We start from the raw sequence: 24,690 nt of genomic DNA, 5'->3' as shown, positions 1-24,690 counted from the left end.
TTTGCGGCCAAGGTGCTGTTGTGGGAGCTGAGACTCCTTGGCCCTGGTCCCAGCTTTGCTACTGAACCACTTAGTGATTTGAAGGCTGGCCTCTCTGCACCTCAGCTCCTTCCTTATTTCACTGACATAGGGTGTGGAGAAAGGTGAGGAAGTGCTGTGTTAAGAACGCTGCTGATGGACTAGAAGACCCCCAACTCTATTATCCTACAGACGGGTACAGAAAATGTTGACCAAAGTAAGTCAGCTCCAAGTTTAGAACAGCCTGTGATTCAAGGATCCAACTTTATGAAGCCCTCTGCTCCATCCCTGCCCCTGCACAAAGACATGTCCTTCCTTATTAATGTAAAAACATCACCATGTGACTTAATCTGACAGAAAGAGCCAGGGCTCTGGAATCCAGGGACCTGGGTTCCAATCTTGCCTCTGATTCCTACTGTGTGACCTCAGGCAAGTCATTTAGCCTCCATAGGCTCAGTTTCCCCATCTATAAAATAAATAAAACAGATGGACTAGGTGATTGCTGAGGTTCCTTCCAGCTCTGAGTCTGCTTCTAGAAGTATGCATTTAAAAAAATACAGCAGAACAGGGAAACTTGGCTAATGGTACTAGTTTCATTGTGGAATCCATTGTCAGAGATCACTATGGGGGTACAGTGGATAGGGCGCTGGGCCTACAGTCAGAATGACCCAACTTCAAATCCCACCTCAGGTACGTACTACCTGTGCCCCTGGGCAAAGTCATTTACCCTCTCTCTGCCTCAGTTTCCTCAACTGTAAAATGGGAATGATGATAATGGTGCCTACCTCTAAGGGCTGCGTGAAGATCTATGAGATAGTATTCGTAAAGTGCTTAGCATGATGCCTGGCACACCGCAGGCCCTAGACAAATGCTTATGCCATTCCCTTCCCCCTTAAGCACTAACAAGTCACTTAACTTGCAAGAACTTATCATTAACTCCTTTTAGGTGGGAAAAGAGAAGTTACAAGGGAAGTCCATGGCAGACATGGGATTCGAATTTATAGCCCCTACACTTCCAGGCCTTTGTTCACTAAGGCAGAGAAGAAATTGGCATTGCTGCTTCTGCCTTTCAAGAGTCACTAAAGATTTGGTTTTTCTTGCTTTCTCAAAGGGGCAGGCAAGAGAGAGAGAGAGAGAGAGAGAGAGAGAAGGCAGACCTGAAAATAAGGCTAAATTTAAGAAATTAACAAGGAGCCCTAATCAATCTATCTCAGGCCCTTTTCAATAAAGGCACATACGTAGACAGCATCACCAGAACAGACACTGACCTGCTTAAGTTGCTCCTCCAGGTTCCAGTTTGGATGACCAGATGCCGAGACTGAAGGCGGGGCTTTCAAAGCATCTTTGGCATGGTCCTCTTTGATATGCAGCCCCCTCGGTAGCCCTGGTGCTGGAAGAGAAGGAGGATTTGACATGGGGGTGGCTCTGGGGTCATGACGAGTCATTTTCTGCATGTGGAAATACTTGGAAGAACGCTGGGCTTCCTTCTCAGTGATCTCTGCATCTTCTCCATCCCCTTCCTCATCTTCCAGTCCGCCCTCCTCTTCTTCATCAGGTTCTGAGTTCATGATCCGAGAAGCTGCCGCTGCTGGAGGAATTCTGGCCATCGGCCCCATCGCAGGACTCCCGGAAGCCTCAGTAGATGGGGAAGTGACACTGGCCCGCTGGGCAGCCAGCTGCTGAGCGTACAGCAGCTGGGCTTCTCTCATCTGCCGCTCCCGCCTTTCCCGGGCATCCATCTGTGGAGGAGCTGGACGCTGCTGCTGCTGCTTCTGCAGCTGCTCCATCAGAGCCTCAAGCCTCATCCGCCTGTTGGCATGGCTGGGAAGGCGGGCCCTGCCAAGGAGGCACACAGGATCCACGCTGGATCCTTCAGGTCCCAGCGACGGCTACAAAGGAAAAACAGTCACATACAACATGCACCAACAGGCTTTCCTTTACAGCTCTTCTCCAGCAAAGGGCCATGAGAAACCCAAGCCTCCTCTGGTACCTGAACTCACACTAAATGTAAACGCAGGCTTTCAGTTTCTCATGCTGAGCTTTCAGATTATGCCCTTAATTGGTGGGGAGCATGGGTGATAGGGAAGTACAGCTGTTCCCTTCTAAACACTTAAAAATAAATAAATCTAGAAAGGTTCCATTCTTTTAATGTCTAGTTCTGATTGTTTACCCTTTACCATTTCCAGATATTAATATTTTTTTAAATGGCAGGAACGCACCTAGATCTGTATCATACAAAGTCTGTGACTCTTAAAAACAGAACCACGAAGGCAAGAATGGGTCAGACTGAAGAAGAGAGAATTGAAAGAACCCTAGGAATGTCTCAACCAAGTTGGACACATATAGATAGGAAGCAGAGAGAATTCCACTCCCCCCTCGCCACCTCCCCCACCTTTGGAAGGAAAAGAAAGCCAAGCAAGCTGCTCTTTGGGGTTAAGCTTTACAAAACGCCACAATCCGATGGCTGGCTTGTTCAGTGGACTGAGCAATGTTAACTGGACACTAAGTCCTTAAAAAGAATCCAATTGAAACAGCACGAAAGAAACATGCAGGAGTTTCAAATTGCAATCATCACTGAAAACAAACGAGAGGCAATTCCTCTGGAGATTGTAAAGTTAATTAATCTGAAGCAAATATCAATATTGTCTATAAAGAGTATGAGCTAATTTTTCCTCTTTTTTTCCTAACTGCTACTCCTCACTACATTCTCTTTCTTTCAGAATCAAGATGACCGTCCTGATGCTGCAGGACCAGCACAAAAATGAAGGGCCCTTTCAGGAAAGAAGCCTTCTGGGGCAGGTTTAGCAGCATTCTTCCTCTTACAAATCATTCTTCAAACACACACCCCCTTTCACGCCCTCCATTCCCCAAGCCAAGCCCCATAACAAACACCGTATAGGTTACAGAGGTGATACACAAAGGCTCACGTGCCTCAGATCAAATAATGCTTCACCTAAGCCTTGGTAAGTGAGCAGACCATATAAATGTGCATTTCAGGCAAATGAAAGTTACCATGATGGCATACCCCTGCCTCCACACGTATGTGAGCACAGGACAGGTTGTGACTTGATATGTGTTAATGTTTGAGGGCTGGACAGGCAAATCAAAGTCTTTAGCATCCCCAAAAACCCTGGGAAGAAAGTCAAGCCTCACGGTGAAGCCTGCGTGAACACGGCACATTCTTCATGGATTAGAGTGAGAAAGGGGGATGTTTAAAGCTAAGCAAAAGATGAGAGCTGGATTAAGAATCCTCATTTTCTATGTTGATTTTACCAACAGTGTCTTTGCTTCTTACATTCTAGGGAACCTTTAAATTCCAAGTGGCTTCTCGGTGCCATTGCTTTACATTACTAAAGAGAAGGAAATACAATCATTTTCATTTCATTTCTCACTTTAAAAAAAATGATCATGAGAAGCCTTCTGTTCCCATCAGAATCTGGGAGGCAATAAGGATTTAATATATTTAACGCCCAGTAATGAAGTAACTTCAACAAAAAGGAGGGGAAAATATGGGACTCGTGTGCTTCAAGTTTCCTTTCAGGAAAATGACCAGTGAACTGTCCATGCAACAAGTGTCCTCTTTTGCCAGCCAATTATTCCTTCTTACTAAGGATTTAGCAACTACTACCTTACAGAGCGGGCCCATGGATGGGGACTCCACATGACAAAAAATGTAGTTGCCTTGTGATGCCTGAAGGCTTTACCAGCCCTCACGCTGAAAACAACCAGTCTGGCCAGAAAAACAGTATCGATTGTATTTAGGGAACTTACTCTGCTCTAAAAAACAAAAAAACCCCTGTTCATACATTCCTATATCACCAAATACCCCCATTTCCACATAATCTCCCTTTACCCCTAACTTCCACCCTACACACACTAATTTCTGACTCTGATCTTTTTACTCCATTCTTTATTTAGCCTGATTTCCCCAACCCATCCCTCCACTCCCCGCCACACCCGCACGCGCGCGCGCACACGCACGCACACACACACACACACACACACACACACACACACACACCGCCCCCCCCAAAAACCCTCCCTGTCCTTCCTAGTCAGGCCCTTCCCACCCTTTATAAATCCAACTCCTTCCCACTACCACCCCCGTTTATATCTCCTCTACATCCTATCACCCAATCCCACCTGTAGCCTCTTACTCCCTTATCTCCTCATACCCACAATCTTGGAATCCCCCATCTTTCTGTTCTCTCTTTGCCCAGCCCTTGGAGAACCTCTGGAAACCCCCCTCTCACATCTTGTCCATCTCCTCCAGCCCTCCTCTATTTTAATACCCTCACCCCATCATAACTCCGACCTGAGGACCCCAATTTTACCTGTCTTTGACTCCCTCAGCCCTATCTACCCCACTGTGATTCCCCACATTTAACACCTCTCATTCTCCTACCTTTAACCCTACATCTCCCCATCTTTCCCCTCACAGTTAAAGCTAAACCCTCCCCACTTACTTTCATCTTCCTGCCTTCCTGTCCTAATGCTCACACAATATACCCGCCCCCCCCCAACTTCAATCCAGTGGTTCCAAAACTTTTTGGTCTTAGGACCCTTTACGTTCTTAAAAATGATTGAGCATCCCTCCAAAGATCTAATTGTTCATGCGGGTTATATCAATGGATATTCACTGTATTAAAAATTAAAACGTTTCAGTAGTATTATGAAAACAGTTTTGACCTGGAAGACCTGTCTGAGACCACACTTCAAAAAGGACGCTTTAACCTATCTTAACCCTCTTCATTTACTCGCCTAACGTCGCCCCCCCACAACTTGCCTCCCCCTTTAACCCAACCTCAGAATTCTCCATTTACTCTCCTTATCCCCTGTCTTCCCCCTCATCCCTAAGGCAATTACAACTTACACCCTCCCACCCCGCCCCACTTAACCTGACTCAGCAACTCTGGGTTATTCCTCTTACCTGGCCCCCCCCCACCCCCCAAGGCTCTCATGACTTACCCCCACCCCTCTTTTACTGGTCTCGGTTTCCTTCAGTAACTCTCCTTAAGCTCCCCGTTCTCACCTAAAGGTCTCTCGATTTACATCTCACCCCCCCAACCTGCCTCAGCCCCCCTCCCCACTGGCTCCTCTTGCCCCCTTCTTCCAGGCTCTCATCTCACCCCCATCCCCACTGACTCCTTTTGTCCCCCTCCCATCTCGCCCCCTCCCCACTGACTCCTCAAACCCCCCTTCCACCTCGCCCCCTCCCCACTGACTCCTCAAGTCCCCCTCCCATCTCGCTCCCTCCCCAATGACTCAAGTCCCCCTTCCACCTCGCCCCCTCCCCACTGACTCCTTTCCTCCCCCTCCCATCTCACCCCTTCCCCACTGACTCAAGTCTTCCCTCCCATCTCGACCCTCCCCATTGACTCCTCTCCCCCTCCCCACTAACTCGTCTCCCCTGCCCCCCGCCCCGTTTTCCCATCTCGCTCCTTTCCAAAGAACCCCCTCCCCACTGGCTCCTCTGGTTGCCCCCCTTTCCTTCTCTCGCTCCCTCATCACATAGGGGTGGGGGCCGCTGAGGGCTGATTTCGTGCAAATCCCTCATTTTACAGATGCGGAAACTGAGTCCCCTGGGCGGGGGTAGAGGGAGGACGGTTTTACCTCGGGCGGCTCCGGCCTCGGCCCGGCCCGGTCCTGCCGCAGCTCTGGTCCCCGGTCCGGCCGCCGCTGCCGCTGCCGCCGCCGCTGCGGTCCCGGCTCTGCCTCCTCCGCCTCCTCCTCGAGCCCTGCAGGCGGCAGCGGCGGCGGGGGCAGCGAGGCGGGGCCCACACCGGAAGCGGCGCCGGGGGCCGGGGAGGGGCAGGAGGGCGGGGCCGGGGAGGGGATGGGGAGGGGGGAGGGGAGAGGGGGAAGGGGAGGAGGAGCGGGGCGAGGGGGAGAGCGCTGGGGTTGGGGGGAGGTGGGGCCCGAGGACGGAAGAGGAGGCAGAGGGAGGCCTGGCCGGAAGTGACTCCTCCTCCGGAGGGAGTGAAAGAAAAAAGAGAGGAGCAGGACGGGGGCGGGGTCTGTGGCGGAAATGGACGGTAAATTCTTCGGCCAATGGGAGGTTCGAGTAGGATGGAATTCCGGTTCCGGTGTGAGCGCGCCCGGCGGTGAGTTTAAAAGCGGGGCGCGCGCCCCGGCTGAGTGACATACCTGTCGCAGACGTCGTCGGATGCGGGACGGGCAACTCGGGCTGTGCCAGCGTGAGGTAAACGGGATTGGGCTGAGACGCGGAGCGGCCAGGGAAGGAGGGGAAGGGCGAGGGCCGCCTTGTAGGAAGGCATAGAGAAAGGAGGTGGAGGACGGAGACGAGCAGCCCCGACCCTCCCGGCCTCTTGCGCTCGCACTCTCTCTGCCGCCACAACCGGTGACTCATCAGCCTCGCGCCGCCTCGCGGAGCTGGCGAGCCCGAGGCCTGCGTTCTGCTCCCCCTCTCGGAGGCCCTGACGTCCGTAGGCCACTCGGCCCTCGGCGCCGTCTCGGGAGAGGTGCCCACGCTAGGCCCCATCCTCCGTCCCCCGGGAGGCCCCAGCGGTGACCCCGCCGTGCTCCTTCTCTGCATCCTTAACCCGGGCAGGCTAGATGTGGGGTGAATCCGGGCAGCTGCCCTGAGCAGGTGTTGTCTCCGGAGGAATGAGCAGGTCCCAGCCTAGATTCTAACCCATTCTCCATCATCTCTACCCTAGTTTTACAGGCGCATTCCAAAATGGCTGACGAAGAAATTGCTGCCCTTGTGGTAGACAACGGCTCCGGCATGTGCAAGGCTGGGTTTGCCGGAGATGACGCCCCTCGGGCTGTGTTTCCTTCCATCGTGGGTCGCCCCAGGCACCAAGGAGTCATGGTTGGCATGGGACAGAAGGATAGCTATGTGGGTGATGAGGCCCAGAGTAAAAGGGGCATCCTTACCCTGAAGTATCCAATTGAGCATGGTATTGTCACCAACTGGGATGACATGGAAAAAATCTGGCACCACACTTTCTACAACGAGCTCAGAGTAGCCCCAGAGGAGCACCCTGTTCTGCTCACTGAAGCTCCTCTGAACCCAAAGGCCAATAGAGAGAAGATGACACAAATCATGTTTGAACCTTCAACACTCCAGCAATGTATGTGGCCATCCAGGCAGTGCTGTCTCTCTATGCTTCTGGTCGTACCACAGGTATTGTGATGGACTCTGGCGATGGGGTCACCCACACTGTCCCTATCTATGAAGGTTATGCCCTCCCACATGCTATCCTGCGTCTAGACCTGGCTGGTCGGGACCTCACCGACTACCTCATGAAGATTTTGACTGAAAGAGGCTACAGCTTCACCACAACAGCTGAGAGGGAGATTGTGAGGGATGTCAAAGAGAAGCTGTGTTATGTTGCCCTGGACTTCGAGCAAGAAATGGCCACTGCAGCTTCTTCCTCCTCCCTAGAGAAGAGCTATGAGCTACCTGATGGTCAAGTCATTACCATTGGCAATGAAAGGTTCCGATGCCCTGAATCTATCTTTCAGCCTTCATTCCTGGGAATGGAGTCCTGTGGGATTCATGAGACCACCTACAATTCCATTATGAAGTGTGATGTTGACATCCGAAAGGATCTGTATGCTAATACAGTGTTATCTGGTGGTACCACTATGTATCCTGGCATTGCTGACAGAATGCAGAAGGAGATAACAGCCCTGGCTCCAAGCACCATGAAAATCAAAATAATTGCCCCACCTGAACGAAAATATTCAGTCTGGATTGGAGGCTCCATTTTGGCCTCTCTCTCTACCTTCCAGCAGATGTGGATCAGCAAGCAGGAATATGATGAGTCTGGTCCTTCTATTGTCCACCGGAAATGCTTTTAATTAACTCTTGGTTGCCTAATCCTTGTTACTTGCAAGTGTACATGTGCCAGGTCATATGTTTACATAGACCGCAAATGGACCAAATGTTTGTGAAAATGCCCATGAAGAGCTTGTTCTGTTAATTTTTTATTTACTTATTTGACTTTCTTGTGATATTTGTTTTATTTTTAAGTACATTTAGTACATCAACAGAGGTGGATTATTTACACTACAGGCTTAACTTTTGTGTCTTGTTGATAAGTTGTTAATAATTTGTTATGTGCTTGTGCTACTACTCCTGGCAAACTGAAGTTTCAGGAACTTAGATTTGACTGTGGTAGATATTGCTCTAATAGAACTGTAATTAACATTGTTCTGTTAATGCAAAATAAAAATTCTGCAATTAAAAATTCCAATTTTGCATGGTCTACCTTAAGCCTTATAGTTTATACATTAATTCCTATATAAAGAGAAGTCTGCCAAAATAAAATTGTTACCTGCCACAGTGAAAGTGCCTAGAGTGTGATAAAGCAGCTATTCCTTTCTAGATATTGTATGTATTACTCCTTCAGCTGCTTCTCTATGAATGCAAGTAAGAAGTTAGTAAATTTTAGCTCCTTAGAAATGGTCTGTCATGAATGCCAATCAAATTCCTAACTCAGTTTACCTCAATACAAGTACTGTTCAGCCTTCATTTACCATTATAGCAGAGAATCACAGACTTTTTTTTTTCCTCTAAAGGAACAAAGTTTATTACATGAAAATTTGAAATCATTTTTAAGTATTCAAGAAATACTCTTGGGGGGTAGCTAGGTGATGCTGTGGATAGAGCCCTGGAGTCTGGAGAACCTGAGTTCAAATCTGGCCTCAGACACATAACACTTACTGGCTGTGTGACCCTGGGCAAGTCACTTAACCCCATTGCCTACTCAAAAAACCTGTAAGGGGCTTTTAAAATTTTGATTTGTATTTCAAATAAAGAGTTTGGTAATCCTGTTATAAAATTAGGTCTGAGCCTAAGGCTAAAAGGATTCTTCCAGATTGTCATTTTCCTTTGACTCTATGATATGTGATTAATTTCCACAAAGGAAACTGTCCTCCTTGGGATAAATTATGAGTTCTATCGTGCATCTAAATTTTCCAAGTGAATGTAGTAGGAGCAGTATACATTCCTTGAGCAAACATTTCAGTACCAGTTGTGTGCATAGTGCTTTGAACTGGGCAACAACATTGGTGCCTAGCTAAATGGAATGAAATGTTTGCTGTCTTCAAGGTTAGTCCATTTAGGTGGATAAAACAAGTCATTAACAGTTATATGAGAAGTTCACCAGAAAAGGCAGAAGAAAGTTGAACTCCAAAGGAGACAAAGTCAAGGAAAAGCTTTACTGTAGGTTGTGAGATTTGAGTTGAGTTTTAAGGGGACAGGGTGTGTACCTGTGATTATAGGGATCGCCTGTCTGGAGATCTCCCTGTACCAATGCAGACTGGCACTTCCACAATTCATAGTTTTAGAGAGTGTCAGGTGGGGCTTAAATGCCAAGTCTTCTGACTTCAAGGCCAGCTTTATCCATTTTACGACCCTGGCTTTAGAGGCCACAGGAATTCAGCTGATTGAGACAAGTCTCTAGGCATAGGGCAGCATGTAGGGTAAGATTAAAGATTAATATATTTTAAGATTTAGAACTGGAAGAGAACTTAGGTGTCAACCAACCCAATCCTCAAGCCACTCTCCATCCTTCATTTTAACAGGTGAGGAAACAGACCCAGAGAGTCTTCCCAGTCTCTGGTCTTAAGTGAGACAGACTGTCTTAAGGTGACGGCTTTCCTTTTGAAGCTATATTAGCACTATTTGGCAAAGTAAAAATTCCTACCTCTGGGTCCCAATACTCTTTATTCTTAACCAGAGAGGCTAAATAACTTTGCCAGTTGTCTCACAGGAAAGAAGTAGCTAAGGCAGTATTCAAATCCAAGTCCTCCAATCTTTCACTTGTAGCAGGCTGCTTGTGTAGTCACGATGCAGCACCAATTGACATAGGGTATATGAGGGGTCTGTAAAAACTAGAGGCTCCTCATACAAGTATAAATATTTTTTCAGCACTTCAATTCCAAAAACGGTGAGAAATGAGTACTTTTTATGTCCATGTTAGGAAACAGCTAATTGTTTCATGACATGTAATGGGATAAGCAGTTTGGCTTTCCCGTGGGGCAGGAAGCTATTGAATCATCAGATAGCTAAAGATTACATGTTGCATTGCTCTTTATTCTGTGTGACCTCTGCCCTGTCGATCTTAATTCTGTGGAAAGCATTGAACTAAGCTGTTCATTGTATTAAAATGCCATAGCCAGTTCTCTGAAAGAATGAATTCAAAAGAGAACATGTCTGACCTCTTGTACTGAATATAGGCTAGGAACTTAGTTCTAGCTTTTCAGTCATTTAAAGCTATGTGCCCTTTTCCTCTGCTTTGTAAAACGAACAGATCACAAGAAAGATGATGCTTAGCCAATAAGTGCTTTGATAATATGCATTAAAAAGTTCTATGGTAAACAGTTGGCATGTTCGCTGATTAGAAGGCTAATGATTAGATTTCCCCCCCATTTCCTAATGCCTAAAGAATATCATTTGCAAAGTCTCTTAATTGCTTAATAAATAATGAGAAATTCATGTTAAGGAATGAAAAATTCACAAATTCTTGAGTTTGGTTATCTACCTTCATATTATTGTTAATGACAACACTCAAACCCCAAAGTTTCATTAGAACTACCTAGTTCAAACTTTAATGGGTGAGACTTCAGACTGGCCTCAGAATTCTCAAAGTTCTTTTCTCCATTGGTGCAACAGGAAACAAAACTTGACTTTGGATAATTTGATTTGAATTCAACAGATCAGTCCAAGTTTTAATACATTGCCAAGAACAGTGCATCAGGACTTGAAATGGTCCCAAACATCTCACCTTTGAAGGCCTCATATATGCTTTTTCCTTTTCAGTCTGGACCTGTGATTTCATCAATGTAGAATTCGTGGTAAGGAAACACTCTCTGCTGTTGCAGATCAGTAACTTCTGCAATTCTTAGATCCCTATGGCACTGAGAGGTTATTTCACACATGGTCAGTCACATAGCCAGCATGTGTCAGAGGCGAAGCTTGAGCCTAGATCATCCTTAGTCCAAAGCTACCCTCTTCCCATTATGCTCCATTGCCACTCGTTGTAGTTAAGCAATATAAATCCTATAGATGCCTCCCCATATTTTGTGAACAAAAACAATTGCTTACAACATTTAGCTATCTAGTTGCTGTGCAATGTCATAAAGGCTGTATATGGAAACAGAGATAATAAGCCAGGGAATTATTCAAAGTCCAATATTAAAGCAATTTCTAAAATCCAAAAGTTTTAGGAAATTGTTATAATCTCCACCATCCCCAGCCCCCAATGTCCTGAACTCTCAACTCCCTCACTTCCAAATTGGTCTCTTGGTGTCCACAATGACCTAGCTCAGAGAGGGGGACATCACAGAACAAATCCCCTTAATAAAAGGATTTGTTCTGTAAAACTTGGACTCAGTCAAAAGGCCGCACCCAAGGACCTAGAAGGCCACATGTGGCCTTGAGGCCGAAGGTTCCCCACCCCTGATCTAGCTCTGTGTTCTTCCTCTCCTGCTGGAATAGACCCCTGTCCTATCCATAAAAAATCTGTCAAAATAAACACAGGAGACTTGACACATCCTGAGAAGGACAAGAACTCAATGGAGGAATATTCACAAGCCTATTCCCCAACAACTCAACTTTAACGACTGGACTTCAGTTGAAAAATGTAAGTTGAAAAGTGTATATAATAGGAGTATTTGGCAAATATAAAGATGAATAACATGTACTGGGCACATTTGTGGACTCATGTCAATGTTCATAGTGGGAAAAAGATTAGTTGGCATTGTGATTCCCAGTGAATCAAGAAAGTCTGCTTGAGCAAGCCTAAACACAGATGTACTTCTACTTGGGCTTCTGCTCTGTGGCCTCATGAAAACTTGAAATCATATGGCTGATGACAACTTTCTTAGTAGAGAGGTCCAGACGGCTTTTAAGAAGGCCCTGATAAATAGTGCACTTACAAACTCAGCTGGGCTGCCCTGGAGCAGGTGGTCCAAACCATCTCTCTTGCTTCTTGGCAGACCAGGGAGCTATTCTATTGAGACAGGCCTTCACACAAATTTGGATGATTGTAAAGACATCTTTCAAATAAGTATCGGAAAAATGAAGCAGTTGAATGTCACCTAAGGGAATGAGTCACTTTGAGATTGGTCTTTTTGCCTATGGTATGAAGTCAGGGCCCAGAGACTGAGGGGCAGGTCACCAAATAAGGAGAGGAAAAAGAAAAGAAAGTCAAATCCATCACATAGTAAATACACAAATCCTACAGTATGGAATTGGAAGGAAATGTGGAGGTGGCCTAGTTTCACTTCCCAGTAAATCTTCTCTATCAAATTCTTGATAAGGGATAGTCTAACTTCCCACCTAATGCAGAAATCCCTTGCATAACAGTTTCTTTAATTGGGAGTTTATCCAGCCTTTGCTTGAACACATCCAGTGACAGAGATCTACTACCTTATGTGGTAGCCTTAAATGTTAGAAAGTTCTTTCCTTTAGATGCCCAACAGGGAGCTGTAGCCAGCCTCTTTGGGGATCCAACCTGTTAAAGCTTGAGTTGGTTGGAAAAGTAAGGCCAGAGTCTTGCTATACTTGTATTAAGTCAAAATCTGCTTCTTTGTACCTTTTACTCATTAGTCATAGTTCTGTTCTGTGACATACAACCTAGAGCTCCCTCTTCCAAGTAACTGCCCTTCATTTGAAAGAAACTACCTTGTTTTCTGAATAGCTGCAGGACAGTGGGCAAGTCACATCACTTTCTCTACGTTCCCTCTTCCAAGGCAGGGTTAGATGATGATTCCATGAAGACTTAACTGAGAGTCAGGAGGCGTGAATGTGAACACTGCCTCACACACTCATGTGTGCTTCATGGGTAAGCCACAACCTCTCTGAGCCTCAGTTTCCTCTTCTGTAAAATGAAAGGATTGACCTCTAGGTCATCTTCCAGTTCTAAATCTATGGTTCTATGGCTACATAGGCTCTCTATATAAGTTTCTAAAATCCCTTCCTGTTCTAACATTTTTAGGAAAATAGGATGATGAAATTTAAAGCTGGAAGGGATCTAAAAGGTAGATTCGAAAACCTTCATTTTACAGATGAGGAAACTAACACTTAATTTTCTATGAGTCTGCCCTTAAACTTCTCCAAATTAAATATAAGTGAATCTTTCAGATGACACTCCTTTTATTCCCCTCCCCTCAAAAAATTTTTTTTATTACAGAAAGTATAAGTTAGCCCATTGACTCAATATAGGACAACAGATATACCTCTTGGTCCATGTACAAGAACAGAATGTTCTTTCAACAAATGTTGTTCATGTACTTAGATCTGTGCTAGGTCATTCTGGGGAATAAAAGTAGAAGATATAGTCCCTGCCATTGAAGAACTTATAATCTAGTTGGTGAGAAAGGATATAAAGGATATACCTATCTAGACTTAACCTCCCTGCTAATCGCCTATATCTCTCCACCCTATTCTCAAGCTAAATTGATCTATTCCCTGAATACAACCCATCCTCTCCCACTCCTACACCTTTGCTCACCCTGTTTCCTTTGCCTAGAGTGGGCTGTCCCCATTTTCTGCCTACTGAAGTTGTTCATATCCATACTTTAGGGCTAGCCCAGTCGCCACCACTTTCATGAAATCTTCTCTGATCCTGCCCCACCAAATATGATTTTTTCCTCTTCTAAACACCTATAGAACTTGCTACCAATTTTATACCTACACACATACATTAGACCTTGAAAGCAGGGATTATGTTTTATTTATCTTTGAATCACCACAATGCCTACCATCTATTAAGATCAATACTTGTTTAATGAATGAATAAGTGAATTAATGTGATGTACTTTGTTGCATAGTGCTAGATTTGGACCTGAGTTCTTATCCTGGCTTTACCTCTAACCACCTGTGTAAGTTTGGCCAAGTGACTTAATTTCTTTGGGGTTTTTGTTTCCACACCTCTGAAGTGAGGAGGTTATACTGAATGACTTATAATATCCCAATACATGATCTTATGACTAATCCTATGAATGGGGAGGGTCAATCATGAGCAAAGGCATAAGACAGAAATGAAGGTGGGGATCATGAGTCACCAGTTTGGCTTAAGGAAAGGATTTGTGTTAGAAAGCAGTGGGAGATGAGACTGGAGATAAAGATTTGAACCAGTTCTTGAGGCAACTTGTATGCTACACTAAGTAGTTTAGCTTTTATCCTGTAGATGTCACTTATGAGTCATAGAAAAGTCATTTTTCAAAATGGGCAGTGGCGGGGAGGGGGAAAGGAGAAGGATCTGTAGACTTTGCAGATGATGCAGGTGGACCAGAGTTTAAGGGGAAAATCTATAAAGATTTAAAGACTGAGAAGGCAGGTAAAAGAACCAAACAGATAAAGTGATACATATCAGAGTATTCAATTGAAAAGTATTCAATTTTTTACATAAGGAAGGCATGCAAGATTCTGAAACAACTAGTCATCACATTTCTGTTATGGGACGTATAGAGAGAGAAAAGTAAAAAAAAAAAAGAATAACTTGCTTATCTGACATTTTGAATTGAATGTTCCATAAACATCTCAAATTCAATATGACCAAAAGAGAATTCTGCATCCACTCATCCCTCTTTCAAACTTCACCATTACTGCGGAAGGCACCACCATCCCTCTAGTCTCCTACGTTCACAGAACCACAGAACTTGAAGACTGGGAAGAGAACTCAACGGCCAGCTAGTTCATTTTGTACATGAAATGAATCTCCACTGTACCATGAGGCATACTTACCACCGAAGCCATCAGGTGATCACCCACCTCTGCTTGAAGCCTTCCAAGGCAGCCTATTCCACTCTGGGACAGCTTCATCAGGAGGCTTTTCTATACACACAACCTACATTTGCCTCTTAGAAATGTCCACCTATTTCTCTGGGTTCTATTCTCCTGTGTCAAACAGAACATTCAGTCTCATTTTGCTGACTGCCTAATGGACATTTTGACGAACACCTCAAAGTCAGCATGTCCAGGCTTATAATCTCAGCACTATTTTTGACTCCATGGTCTCTCTCATTCCTCATGTCCAATCAGTTGTCCAATCTTACCATATCAACCTACATAACACCTCTTATATGTATTTGCTCCTCAGAAAGAATGGATATGAGATGTGGAAACAGAAACGACAAGATTTGGCAACCGACCGAATATGGAAGGTGAATGATAGTGAGGATTCCAGGATGAAAATGAGGTTGTGAACTTGGGTTCCTGGAAGAATGATGGTGTTCTGGATAGAAACAGGAAAAGTCAGAAGAGAAGAGTTTTTGGTTTTGCTTTGGGTTTGCTTTTTTGTTTTTATTTCTGAAAGCAGGGATTGGGGGTGGGGGTTGATGATGAATTAGACTTTGTACATGTTAAATTTCAGATGCCCATGAAACATCCAGTTCCAAATGTCTAATAATTAAGTTATTGATGTGGGGACTAAGGCTCAGGAGAGACTAGGGCTAAGATACATAAATCTGAGTAATCAGCACAGAGATAATTAATTAAACCACATAAGCTGATAAGGTCAGCAAAAGAGAGTATATAGAGAAAAAAGGGTCAAGGACAGAGCCTTGGGATATATTCAAACACATAAAATAGGCACTGTATAAATGCTAGCTATGATTATTATTACCCACAGTTAGGAGTAATGATTGAGATGATGATCCTTCAAAGGAAAGTGAGTAGTCAGACAGACTGGAGAATGAGCAATGAATGAATGAAATGAAGAAGAAGGAAATAAACATTTATTAAGTATATACTATGTGCCAGGCACTGAGCTAAGTGCTTTAAAAATATTTTCTCATTTGATCTTCTCAACAACCCTGCAAAGTTATAATCTTAATTTTGCAATTGAGAAAACAGGCAGATAAAGGTTAAGTGACTTCCCCAGGGTTATACAGCTAATGTCTTGAGGCTGGATTTGAACTTGGGTCTTCCTAATTCTAGGCCTAGTGTTCTATCCTCTGTGCTACCTAGTTGCTAAATGAATGAATGAATGGGAAAAAAAAAAGCATTTACTAAGTGCTTACTTACTATATGTAAAGAAAGAGAAAGTAATGTCACAAAAATATCTCCTGTAATTATAAAACTAGTATTCAAGTCAGGATTGAACCCAGATCTTCCTGATTGCAAGTCCAGTGCTTTGTCCACCATGCTACACTCCATATCTACATGAATAAATTAAAATTAAAAGACAGCTGAAAATATGAAGTATTTGAGGCTAATCAAACCTTCTCTGGCTGTCTACATACCTACTGTGAGGATCTAATGAGATCATATATCTGAAAACACTTTAAAAAAACACATAATGCAAAAGTTTCTTTTTTCTTCTCTGCTTTATTATAACATCTAGAGCGACAAGTATGTGGTATAGATAGTAAGTACTATAGAAAAATCAAAGTGGGCAGAGTGGTTATTGTGATCATGGAAGTCTTCACAGAGAAAGTGAGGCTGGAGCTAGTCTCTCAAAGATGGTCATGACTGAAGTAAAGAAGAATGAGGAGGGCTTCATAGATGGAAGAAACTAGGAAGCAAACAAGGACTAAGCTATGGGAATGAGCATTGCCTATTCAGGGCTCTATCAGTAGACCTGGCAGGCTGAGGCAGAGGGCTGGTAGATGGGACTGGCAGAAAATAAAGCTGGGGATGGCCTAATGGCACACTACAGAGGACTGTCAGCGCTGGTGCAATCCAGCTTCCTCAAAGGAAAGGAGGAATGCATGACAGGAGCAGGATCCCCTGGTTCTATCACTCCGCCACCAGTCAACTGGCTGGGTGCTAATTCTCACTACTGCAGTCCCAGAATTTCCATTCTGACCAACAGAATTTCAGCTCCTATCATGCATTTTCTCATACCCCTAAGACACTCAAGTACACAAAGATAAGGAATTTGACTTTTATTCTGTTGGATAATGTTTGTTAAATGGAGGCAGCAAGGTGGCACAATGCATAGAGTGCTGGGCCTGAAGTCAGGGAGACTCATCTTCCTGAGTTCAAATCTGTCCTCAGACACTTACCATTTAACCCTGGGCAAGTCACTTAAGCCTGTTTGCCTCAGTTTCCTCATCTGTAAAATGAGGTGGAGAAGGAAATGGCGAACCACTCCAGTATCTCTGCCAAAAACAAAAAACCCAAATGGGGCCGCAGAGGTGGACAGGACTAAAATGACTCAGCAACCGTCCTCTACTTTTCCGCCAGGAGAGGAAGGCATTTTTCATTATTTGTTCCCTGAGAACATCGTTACTCAGAATTCATCTTCCTTTTCGTGATCTTTTCATTTATGTTGTAGTCAATGTCTATAGTGTTCTCTTTGTGAAGCTTACTTCACTTTGCATCAGTCCATATAAATCATCCCACGTTTTCCTGGATTCCTCCTTTTTGCCATTTTCGTCATCCTGAGCTATTGCGACAGCTTCCAATGTTTCAATTCTTTCCACTCTCCAAGCCATCTTCCAATTAATCAATATTTATTAAGCACCCACGACATGCCAGGCACTGAACTAAGGCTCCACACTGATGCCCAAGGGACAGTCCTAAAATACAGGGGTGACCATGGTGCTTTTCTGCTCAAGAAACTCGAGTGACTCTGTATGACTGTTTCCATGATTTCTGGAGGTCACGTCCAAAAGGTGCAACTGTTCCAGGTTGGGGGGGGGCAAATAGCAAGATCCCTAAGCTGGATGGAGAAGACTGTAATCTAGTTACTGACTGACTGAGAGAGAGAGAGAGAGAGAGAGAGAGAGAGGCAAATAGCAAGATACCTAAGCTGGATGGAGAAGATTGTAATCTAGTTACTGACTCACTGACCTCCCTTTTCAACTTTTGTATGACCTTCATAACTTCTCAGTCTAGCCAAACTGGCCTCCTTGCTGTTCCTCACTCATGATAGACTGACCAGTGCCCAGTATCCGTTCTTATGTCTTTTCACAGGCTGACCTTCATGTTGGAATTCACTCTTTCTTCACATCTGCCTCTTAGAATCACAGTAGTCCACGTGAGAGGTGAAGAAGACTGGTGAGTGGAGACCAATGTGAGAGATGCTGTGGAAGTGAAAACAGTGATATTTGACAACCATATGTGGGATGTAGATGAGAAGTTAAGCATGACACTGGAGTTGAGAACTTAAGCACTAAAAGGGTGGTAGTGCCAGGCAAGTTCAGAAGAGGCCGCGGTTTGGGGACAAAGACTGTGAGTTCTTCTTTGGACCTAATAAATTTGAGATGCCTTTGGATTATCTAGTTAGAAGCAGTTGGTTATTTGAGACTGAAGTCTGGGAGAGAGACTAGGGTTCTTTTCACTTATACAGTACTTTAATTCAGGCTTGGGCAGCTAGGTAGTGCAATGGGTACAGTGGTGGGCCTGGAGTCAGAAAGATACACCTTCCAGAGTTCAAATCTGTCCTCAGATGCTTCCTAGCTGTGTGACCCTAGGCAACTCACTCAACCCTGTTTGTCTCAGTTTCCTTATCTGTAAAATGGGGTGGAGAAGGAAATGGCAAATTACCCCAGTATCTTTGTAAGGAAACCCCAAACAGGGTCATGACAAGTTGAACATGAATTAACATAACAAAAATTCAGGCTCAAAACCACCTCTTTCCTGGACCATTGCAATAGCCTTCTAATTGGTTTCCCTGCTTCAAGCCTCTCCTCATTCTAATCCATCCTGCATTCAACTGTCAAAATTATTTTCCTAATACATAGAACTGCCTATGTCACTCCCTTACTAAACACAACAAAACAAAATTCCAGTGGCTTCCTATCATTAACAAGACTTTTTAAAAAAAGTCCTTTGTCAGTTAACACTCTTCACAAGCTGGCCCGCCTTCTTACACTCTCTTCTCCACACACTCTAACAGAGCCAAATTGACCTACTTACCATTCTTTGTATGTGATACTCCATCTCCCACCTCCACTCTTTGCACTGGCTGTCCACCTTGTTTAGAATGCTTTCCCTTTTCACTTCCACCTCTTAGCATCCCTTAGTTCCTTTCGAAATTCAAGTTTAAATGCCACTTTCTGTAGGAAGCCTTTACTGATCTCCTTGCTGCTTGAGTTCCTCTCTATGGTTACATTCTATCAACTCAGATTGTATCTTTTTTTGGTACCTATTTATTTACATAGTTTCCCTTGTTAGAATGTAAGCTACTTGAGGGCAAGGGCTGCTTTTTGTCTTCCTTTGTATATGTAGTGCTTAGCACAACATAGGGTAAGTACTTAATCAATGCTTGCTGAGGGACTGATACAAAGATCTGGGAGTTATCTACATAAAGATGATAATTAAACCTTTGGGAGCTGATGATGTCAGTAAGAGAGAAAAGAGGGTCCAGGACAGAGCCTATCTTTGATTTCCTTGAAGTACAATGTTGAGATGGCGAAGGGGCAGAGGGATAGTTGGGTCATTGTTCTAGAAAAATTCCAAATTGAAATCTAGATATGTGGATCTATCATCACCTCCTCCTCCTCAAATCCCTCTCTCTTATTTCAAGACACAGCTCAAGTCCTTCCTATTACTGGGAGCCTTTCCCAATCCTAATTACTAGTGCCATTCTTTTGTATTCACCTTGTATTTTTTACATTAACTACTTGCATTTATTTGTAATTATTCTTTTCCTATTTACTCTGTATATACTTCTATATGTGTTTATTATTCCACTGTTCGAATGTAAGCTCCTTGAGAGTATAGATTATTCTATTCCATGTATTTATATCTCCAGTCCCTAGCATAGTTCCTAGAATATAGTAGGTGCTTAATACATGCTTACTATTGATTAATTGATAGGCATAGACCATTTCTCATCTCCCATTCTTTGAATGGGTAGTAGTTTAAAAGAAGCAAATATAGTCTTGACACCGGGAAAAAACTTCCCAACAATTAGACCTATCCCTAAGTGGAACAGGCTATTTCCCACGACTGTGTGTTCCCCCTCATGTTAGGTCTTTGAGCAGACGCTGGTTGACCCTTGTGTGTTGTAGTTAATCAATTGACTAACATGTATAAAACACCCACTGTGTGCCAAGAGGGATTCTTTATTTGGGGGGTAAAGACTAGATGATTCGATGTCCAAAATATATTCCCTCTTCATCTCTTTCTCTCAGAATCCTGAGTTCTTCTTACTTTTATTAATAGCTGATATTTGTATAGCATTTCAAAATTTGCCAAGCCTTTTGCAAATATCTCATTTGATTCTCACAACAACCTTGCAGGGCAGGGTTTTTATCCTCATTTTGAATATGAGGAAACTGAGGCAAACAGTAGATAAGTGACTTGCTCAAGGTCACAGAGCTAAGTGTCTGAGGTCATATTTGAAAGCAGTTCTTAACTCCAGCTCCATCACTCTGTCCACTGTACCACCTTGTTTCAGGTCAAGTTATGCCTTTCATGAGGCCTTTCCTGATTTCTCCTTCCCCTAGCAGCTGCTAGTGCTTTCTCTTTCTATCAAAACTACCTTATACCTGCTTAGTGTATACATCTACATATGTTCATTTTGCTTCCCCTTACTAGATTGTAAGCTTCTTGAGGGCATGGACTGTTTTCACTTTTGTTTTATTAGTGCCTTACAGAGGCATAGTAGGCACCTACAAAATCCTAACAAATGCTTGACTGATTGCCACTAAGGGCCCTTCCCAACCTTAAAATTCTATGCAACTGTGATTTCATCCAATAAGGGGGAAGTAAGTGGTATTATAATGCAGCTGGTGATGACTGGATTAACTCCAATGCCAAGGAAGAAAACCAAATTCTTTTTTAGATCACAGAGAAAATGCCAGCCAGAAATGTGGAATTCAGGGAGGTGTTACATTCCAGGGATGGGTTATATACTTCTTTCCAAAGTCAAATCAACTGTAGCCAGATTGGGACAATTAAGTCTAGACAAGTTACATAATTGCATTAATCTTAAGTCAACTTTTATGGCCATTATAACTATATCAAGGAGGAAATAGAAATTTCCTTTAAAGGATGAGAGAAGAAGCACTGGCATTTAGGAAAGCGGTGAGACATTGAACTTAGCCCAGTTGTAACCTGCTAAGCAACATCCCGACTGTGGGCAAATGTGGTGATGTCAGAACCTGAAAAACATGGGTGGTCATTTTCTAGGTTGTTACTATGTACTGACTCACATTTTCATTGCAGATAAATCAGCTCAGGAGTAGTCACTGAAACCTTATTCAGTCAACATTCAGGTCTAAACTTCTCCCTATACGTAGCCAGATTTAAGTAGATTCCAGAGCTCCTTTTTTAGGTCTGGTCTGGCATATTCGCCTAATGAGCTTACATTTATGACATGCTTTATGGTTACAAAGTACTTTGCATATACTATCTCACTAGTGCCTTAAATCACTGGAAATAGAGCAAGGCGTGCTTATAGCCTCTGTCTTGACCTCCAGTCTTGAATCTCCAACTACCTGGGGACATCTTGAATTGGACTGTTCTGTAGACATCTTAAACTTAATATGTCCAAAATGGAAATCACTATTTCCCCACACAAAACCTTCCTTTTTCCTAACTTTCCTATTACTATTATTCTCTATTGCCATCTTCCCAGTTAGCCAGGCTCAAAATCCAGATATTATGTTTGATTTCTCACTCTTTTTTCACCCCATAGCCAATCTATTGCCAAGTCCTTCACAATATCTCTTGAATATGTCCCCTTCCTTCCTCTTACACTGCTATCACCCTGGCATTACCCCACACATAGACTACTGCAATAGACTGCTGGTTGGTCTCTGTTTCAAGTCTTTACTCACTCCAGTCTGTCAAACTGATTTTCCTAAACAGCAAGTCTCACCTCCCATCACCACTTTAATAAATCTATTACCTCCAAGATCAAGTGCAAATCTGCCCTCCAGTCTTCTTATACCTTATTCACCTTCGTGTACTCTGCAGTCCAGTGACATTGGCCACCCTGCTATCCTGGCACAAGATACTCCGTCTACCTTGAACATTTTCATTGGCTGTCCCCCATGCCCAGAACTCTCTCTCTCCTCATCTCCACCTCCTAGGTTCTCTGGCTTCTTTAAAATCTCTGCTGAAGTCCTGCGTTGTATAGGAAGTCCTTCCTTGTCCTTTTTAATTGTAATGCTTTCCTTCTGAGATTGTCTCCAGCTTATCCTGTATATATCTTGTTTGCCCATAGTTGTTTGCATGTTGTTTCCCTCATTAGATTGTCAACTCCTTGATAGCAGAGACTCTTTTGTCGTTCTTTGTATCCTCAGTGCTTAGGGATAAAGTCAACATCCATTTTTAGGTTCAGAAATTCAATTGCACAAGTACAAGATGGGGGAGTCATGGCTAAACAACAATCCATATGTAAGGCCTGGAAGACAAATTAAATGAGTCAAGAATGTAACATGGCAGCCAAAAAGGCTAATATGATTTTAGGCTGCGTCCATCAAGAGAAGCATAATATTCAGAGGTAATGTGGTATAGTGGAAAGAGTGGTGAATTTGGAGGCTGAAGACCTGCATTCAAAGGAAGGCAGGAAACAAACACTTATCAAGTGCCTACTAAATGCCAGGAAGTGTGCTAAGCACTTTACAAGTTATCTCATTGATTCTCACAACCCCGTAAGGTAGGCACTGTTATCCCCATTTAACACTGGAGAAAACTGAGGCAGAAGTTAAGCCACTAGCCTCACACAGCTAGTATTTGAGGCCAGATTTAAACTCAGGTCTTCCTGACTTAGCTAGTCTTTATCACTTACTACTACCCGCAAGACTGAGGATGTAAGTAACTTAACTCCCTGACATAACTCTGATTTTCTAAGACGAGAAGCCTGGTCTAGATCACAGGTATCAATAGAACATACATAAGGCTCTATATGGTTTTCTTTTTTTTTTCTTTTTGAATTTATTTCCCCCCAATTACATGCAAAAACAATTTTTAACATTCACGTAAAAAATTTTTTGAGTTCCAAATTCTCTCTGTTCCACTCTCTTCTCCCCGTCCCTGAGAGGGCAAGCAATTTAATATTGGTTATACACATGCAATCATGCAAAACATATTTCCATATTAGTCATATTGGGAAAGAAAACACAGACAAAAAAAATAAAGTAAAAAACAGTATACTTAGATCTGCATTCAGACTCCATGAGTTCTTTCTCAGGAGGTGGACTGAATTTTTCATCATGAGTCCTTTGGAACTGTCTTGGACCATTGTATTGCTGAGAACAGCTAAGTCATTCACAGTTCTTCATTGTACAATATTGCTGTTACTGTGTACAATGTTCTCTTGGTTCTGCTCACTTCACTTTGCATTAGTTCATATAAGGCTTTCTAGGTTTTTCTGACATCATCCCGCTTGTCATTTCTTATAGCTAATATTGTTTTTCTAACATGCAGCTGGAAGGGATGCTTATGTATGGGTTAGTGGCCACATTTGCATTTGAGTTGAACATCACTAGTCTAGAAAACCTTCCAGATCTAAAGAAACCCATGATCCCTTGATGTTCTCACAGTACTCTGCCCCTGTCAGAACTTATCTGGAGTATTATGTTTAGTTCTATGTGGGAGGGTTTTTTGACAAGTTGGAACATAATAGATTTGTTCAAAATTACATCACAAAAAAAGTTGAAGAAATTGGAGGTATTCAACCTGGAGAAGACTTAGGAAGAACATGATTACAATATTCTGAAATTTGTAAAAGAAATTAGATTTGCTTTCTTAGCCATGGAGGGCAGAACCAGGGACCCTGGGTGGAAATAGTAGACAGATTTCACACAGATATAAAGAAAAGCTTCCTAACACTGCATTTCAAAAGTTAAAATGGGCTCCCATCATAGTGAGTTCTCTATCATTGGATGTTTTCAGGTGGAGACTAGACATCGTCTTGTTCATTCCTGTTGAAATAAGAGTTGGACTAGATGATCTCTGCTGAGATTTTGTGATTATTTCAAGAATGTGCTCTGCAAGAATGCAACAGGAAATCTTTAAAGCCCTCCACTAGTTCCTAGGTTACAGAAAGGCCTGGAAAAAAAAAGTGTCCTGGAGATTAAATTGTAATAACTTGTATGTAAATAGCAATTGTTTCTGTTTTGGCCAGAAACCCGGAGGGTCTTCTACTCCCAGACTGATTTTTTTTTTTTAAACCAAGTAAAAGGCCATTCTTTGCCTCATTTCTTACTCACTTACTGGGCATTGCCTCAGTCAAACTGAGGCTTGGGAAAGACCCTGGCTTAAAAAAGCCAAGGTTTCCCACTGCATCCAGGGCCATTTCCAGTCATTCTGATCTATATCTTGCCACTGGACCCAGATGGCTCTGGAGGAGAGAGTGAGGCTGGTGACTTTGCATAGCCCTCCCTCACTTAAATCCAATTCACTTGCAAGTCATGACATCACCTTCGTGATGTCATGGTCCTCTCTGAGAACAATAACAATACCTTCTGTGAAAAAAATAAAAGAATATATAGATATCAAACAGACGAGGTTAATGGAAAATTTATTTGTATCAGTATTAAAAATATGCATATGTATGTAATACAATGTAGCACTTTAAGAGCTTATATTGGTTAATATAACATTTCTTCCTTAAAAGGCTGCTGATTGCAGGGACAGATAAAAGTGAAAGAATGTATGGGATAAAGGAACAAGATTACTAAGTAAGGAATAGGTATCATAGGTTTGGAGGATATTGAGAAGATCAACTGGGCTGTTATGGGGTACACCTGTTCTGAGCATTGGGAGGTAAGATTGGAGATCTAGGT

The 24,690-nt window shown here is 43.3% G+C and overlaps 2 protein-coding genes across 2 annotated transcripts in view; one reads left to right on the top strand and one right to left on the bottom strand.

The window, feature by feature from the left end:
* The window catches only part of ARID3B (AT-rich interaction domain 3B), a 55,282-nt gene extending 49,478 nt beyond the window's left edge, over positions 1-5,804 (bottom strand). The window contains exons 1-2 of the mRNA XM_020994653.2: positions 5,632-5,804; positions 1,287-1,907 (exon numbers count right to left, since the gene is read on the bottom strand). Coding sequence (XP_020850312.1) covers positions 1,287-1,823 — 537 coding nt within the window. The 5' untranslated portion in view covers positions 1,824-1,907; positions 5,632-5,804. The remainder of the gene's footprint in view (positions 1-1,286; positions 1,908-5,631) is intronic.
* A 306-nt stretch (positions 5,805-6,110) lies between these two features.
* On the top strand, positions 6,111-8,243 carry LOC110214034 (actin, cytoplasmic type 5-like). Its single transcript, XM_020994666.2, is given in 3 exon segments — positions 6,111-6,220; positions 6,699-7,094; positions 7,097-8,243. Coding segments are annotated over 2 exon segments (1,128 nt in total). The 5' UTR covers positions 6,111-6,220; positions 6,699-6,718; the 3' UTR covers positions 7,849-8,243.
* The last annotated feature ends 16,447 nt before the right edge of the window (positions 8,244-24,690 follow it).

The sequence above is a fragment of the Phascolarctos cinereus genome, unplaced genomic scaffold (assembly GCF_003287225.1).
Source record: "Phascolarctos cinereus isolate Bilbo 61053 unplaced genomic scaffold, phaCin_HiC Scaffold_3;HRSCAF=262, whole genome shotgun sequence".
Classification (NCBI taxonomy): Eukaryota; Metazoa; Chordata; class Mammalia; order Diprotodontia; family Phascolarctidae; genus Phascolarctos; species Phascolarctos cinereus.
The sequence above is the reverse complement of the archived record's forward strand: the minus strand, read 5'-3'. Positions and strand labels throughout refer to the sequence as shown.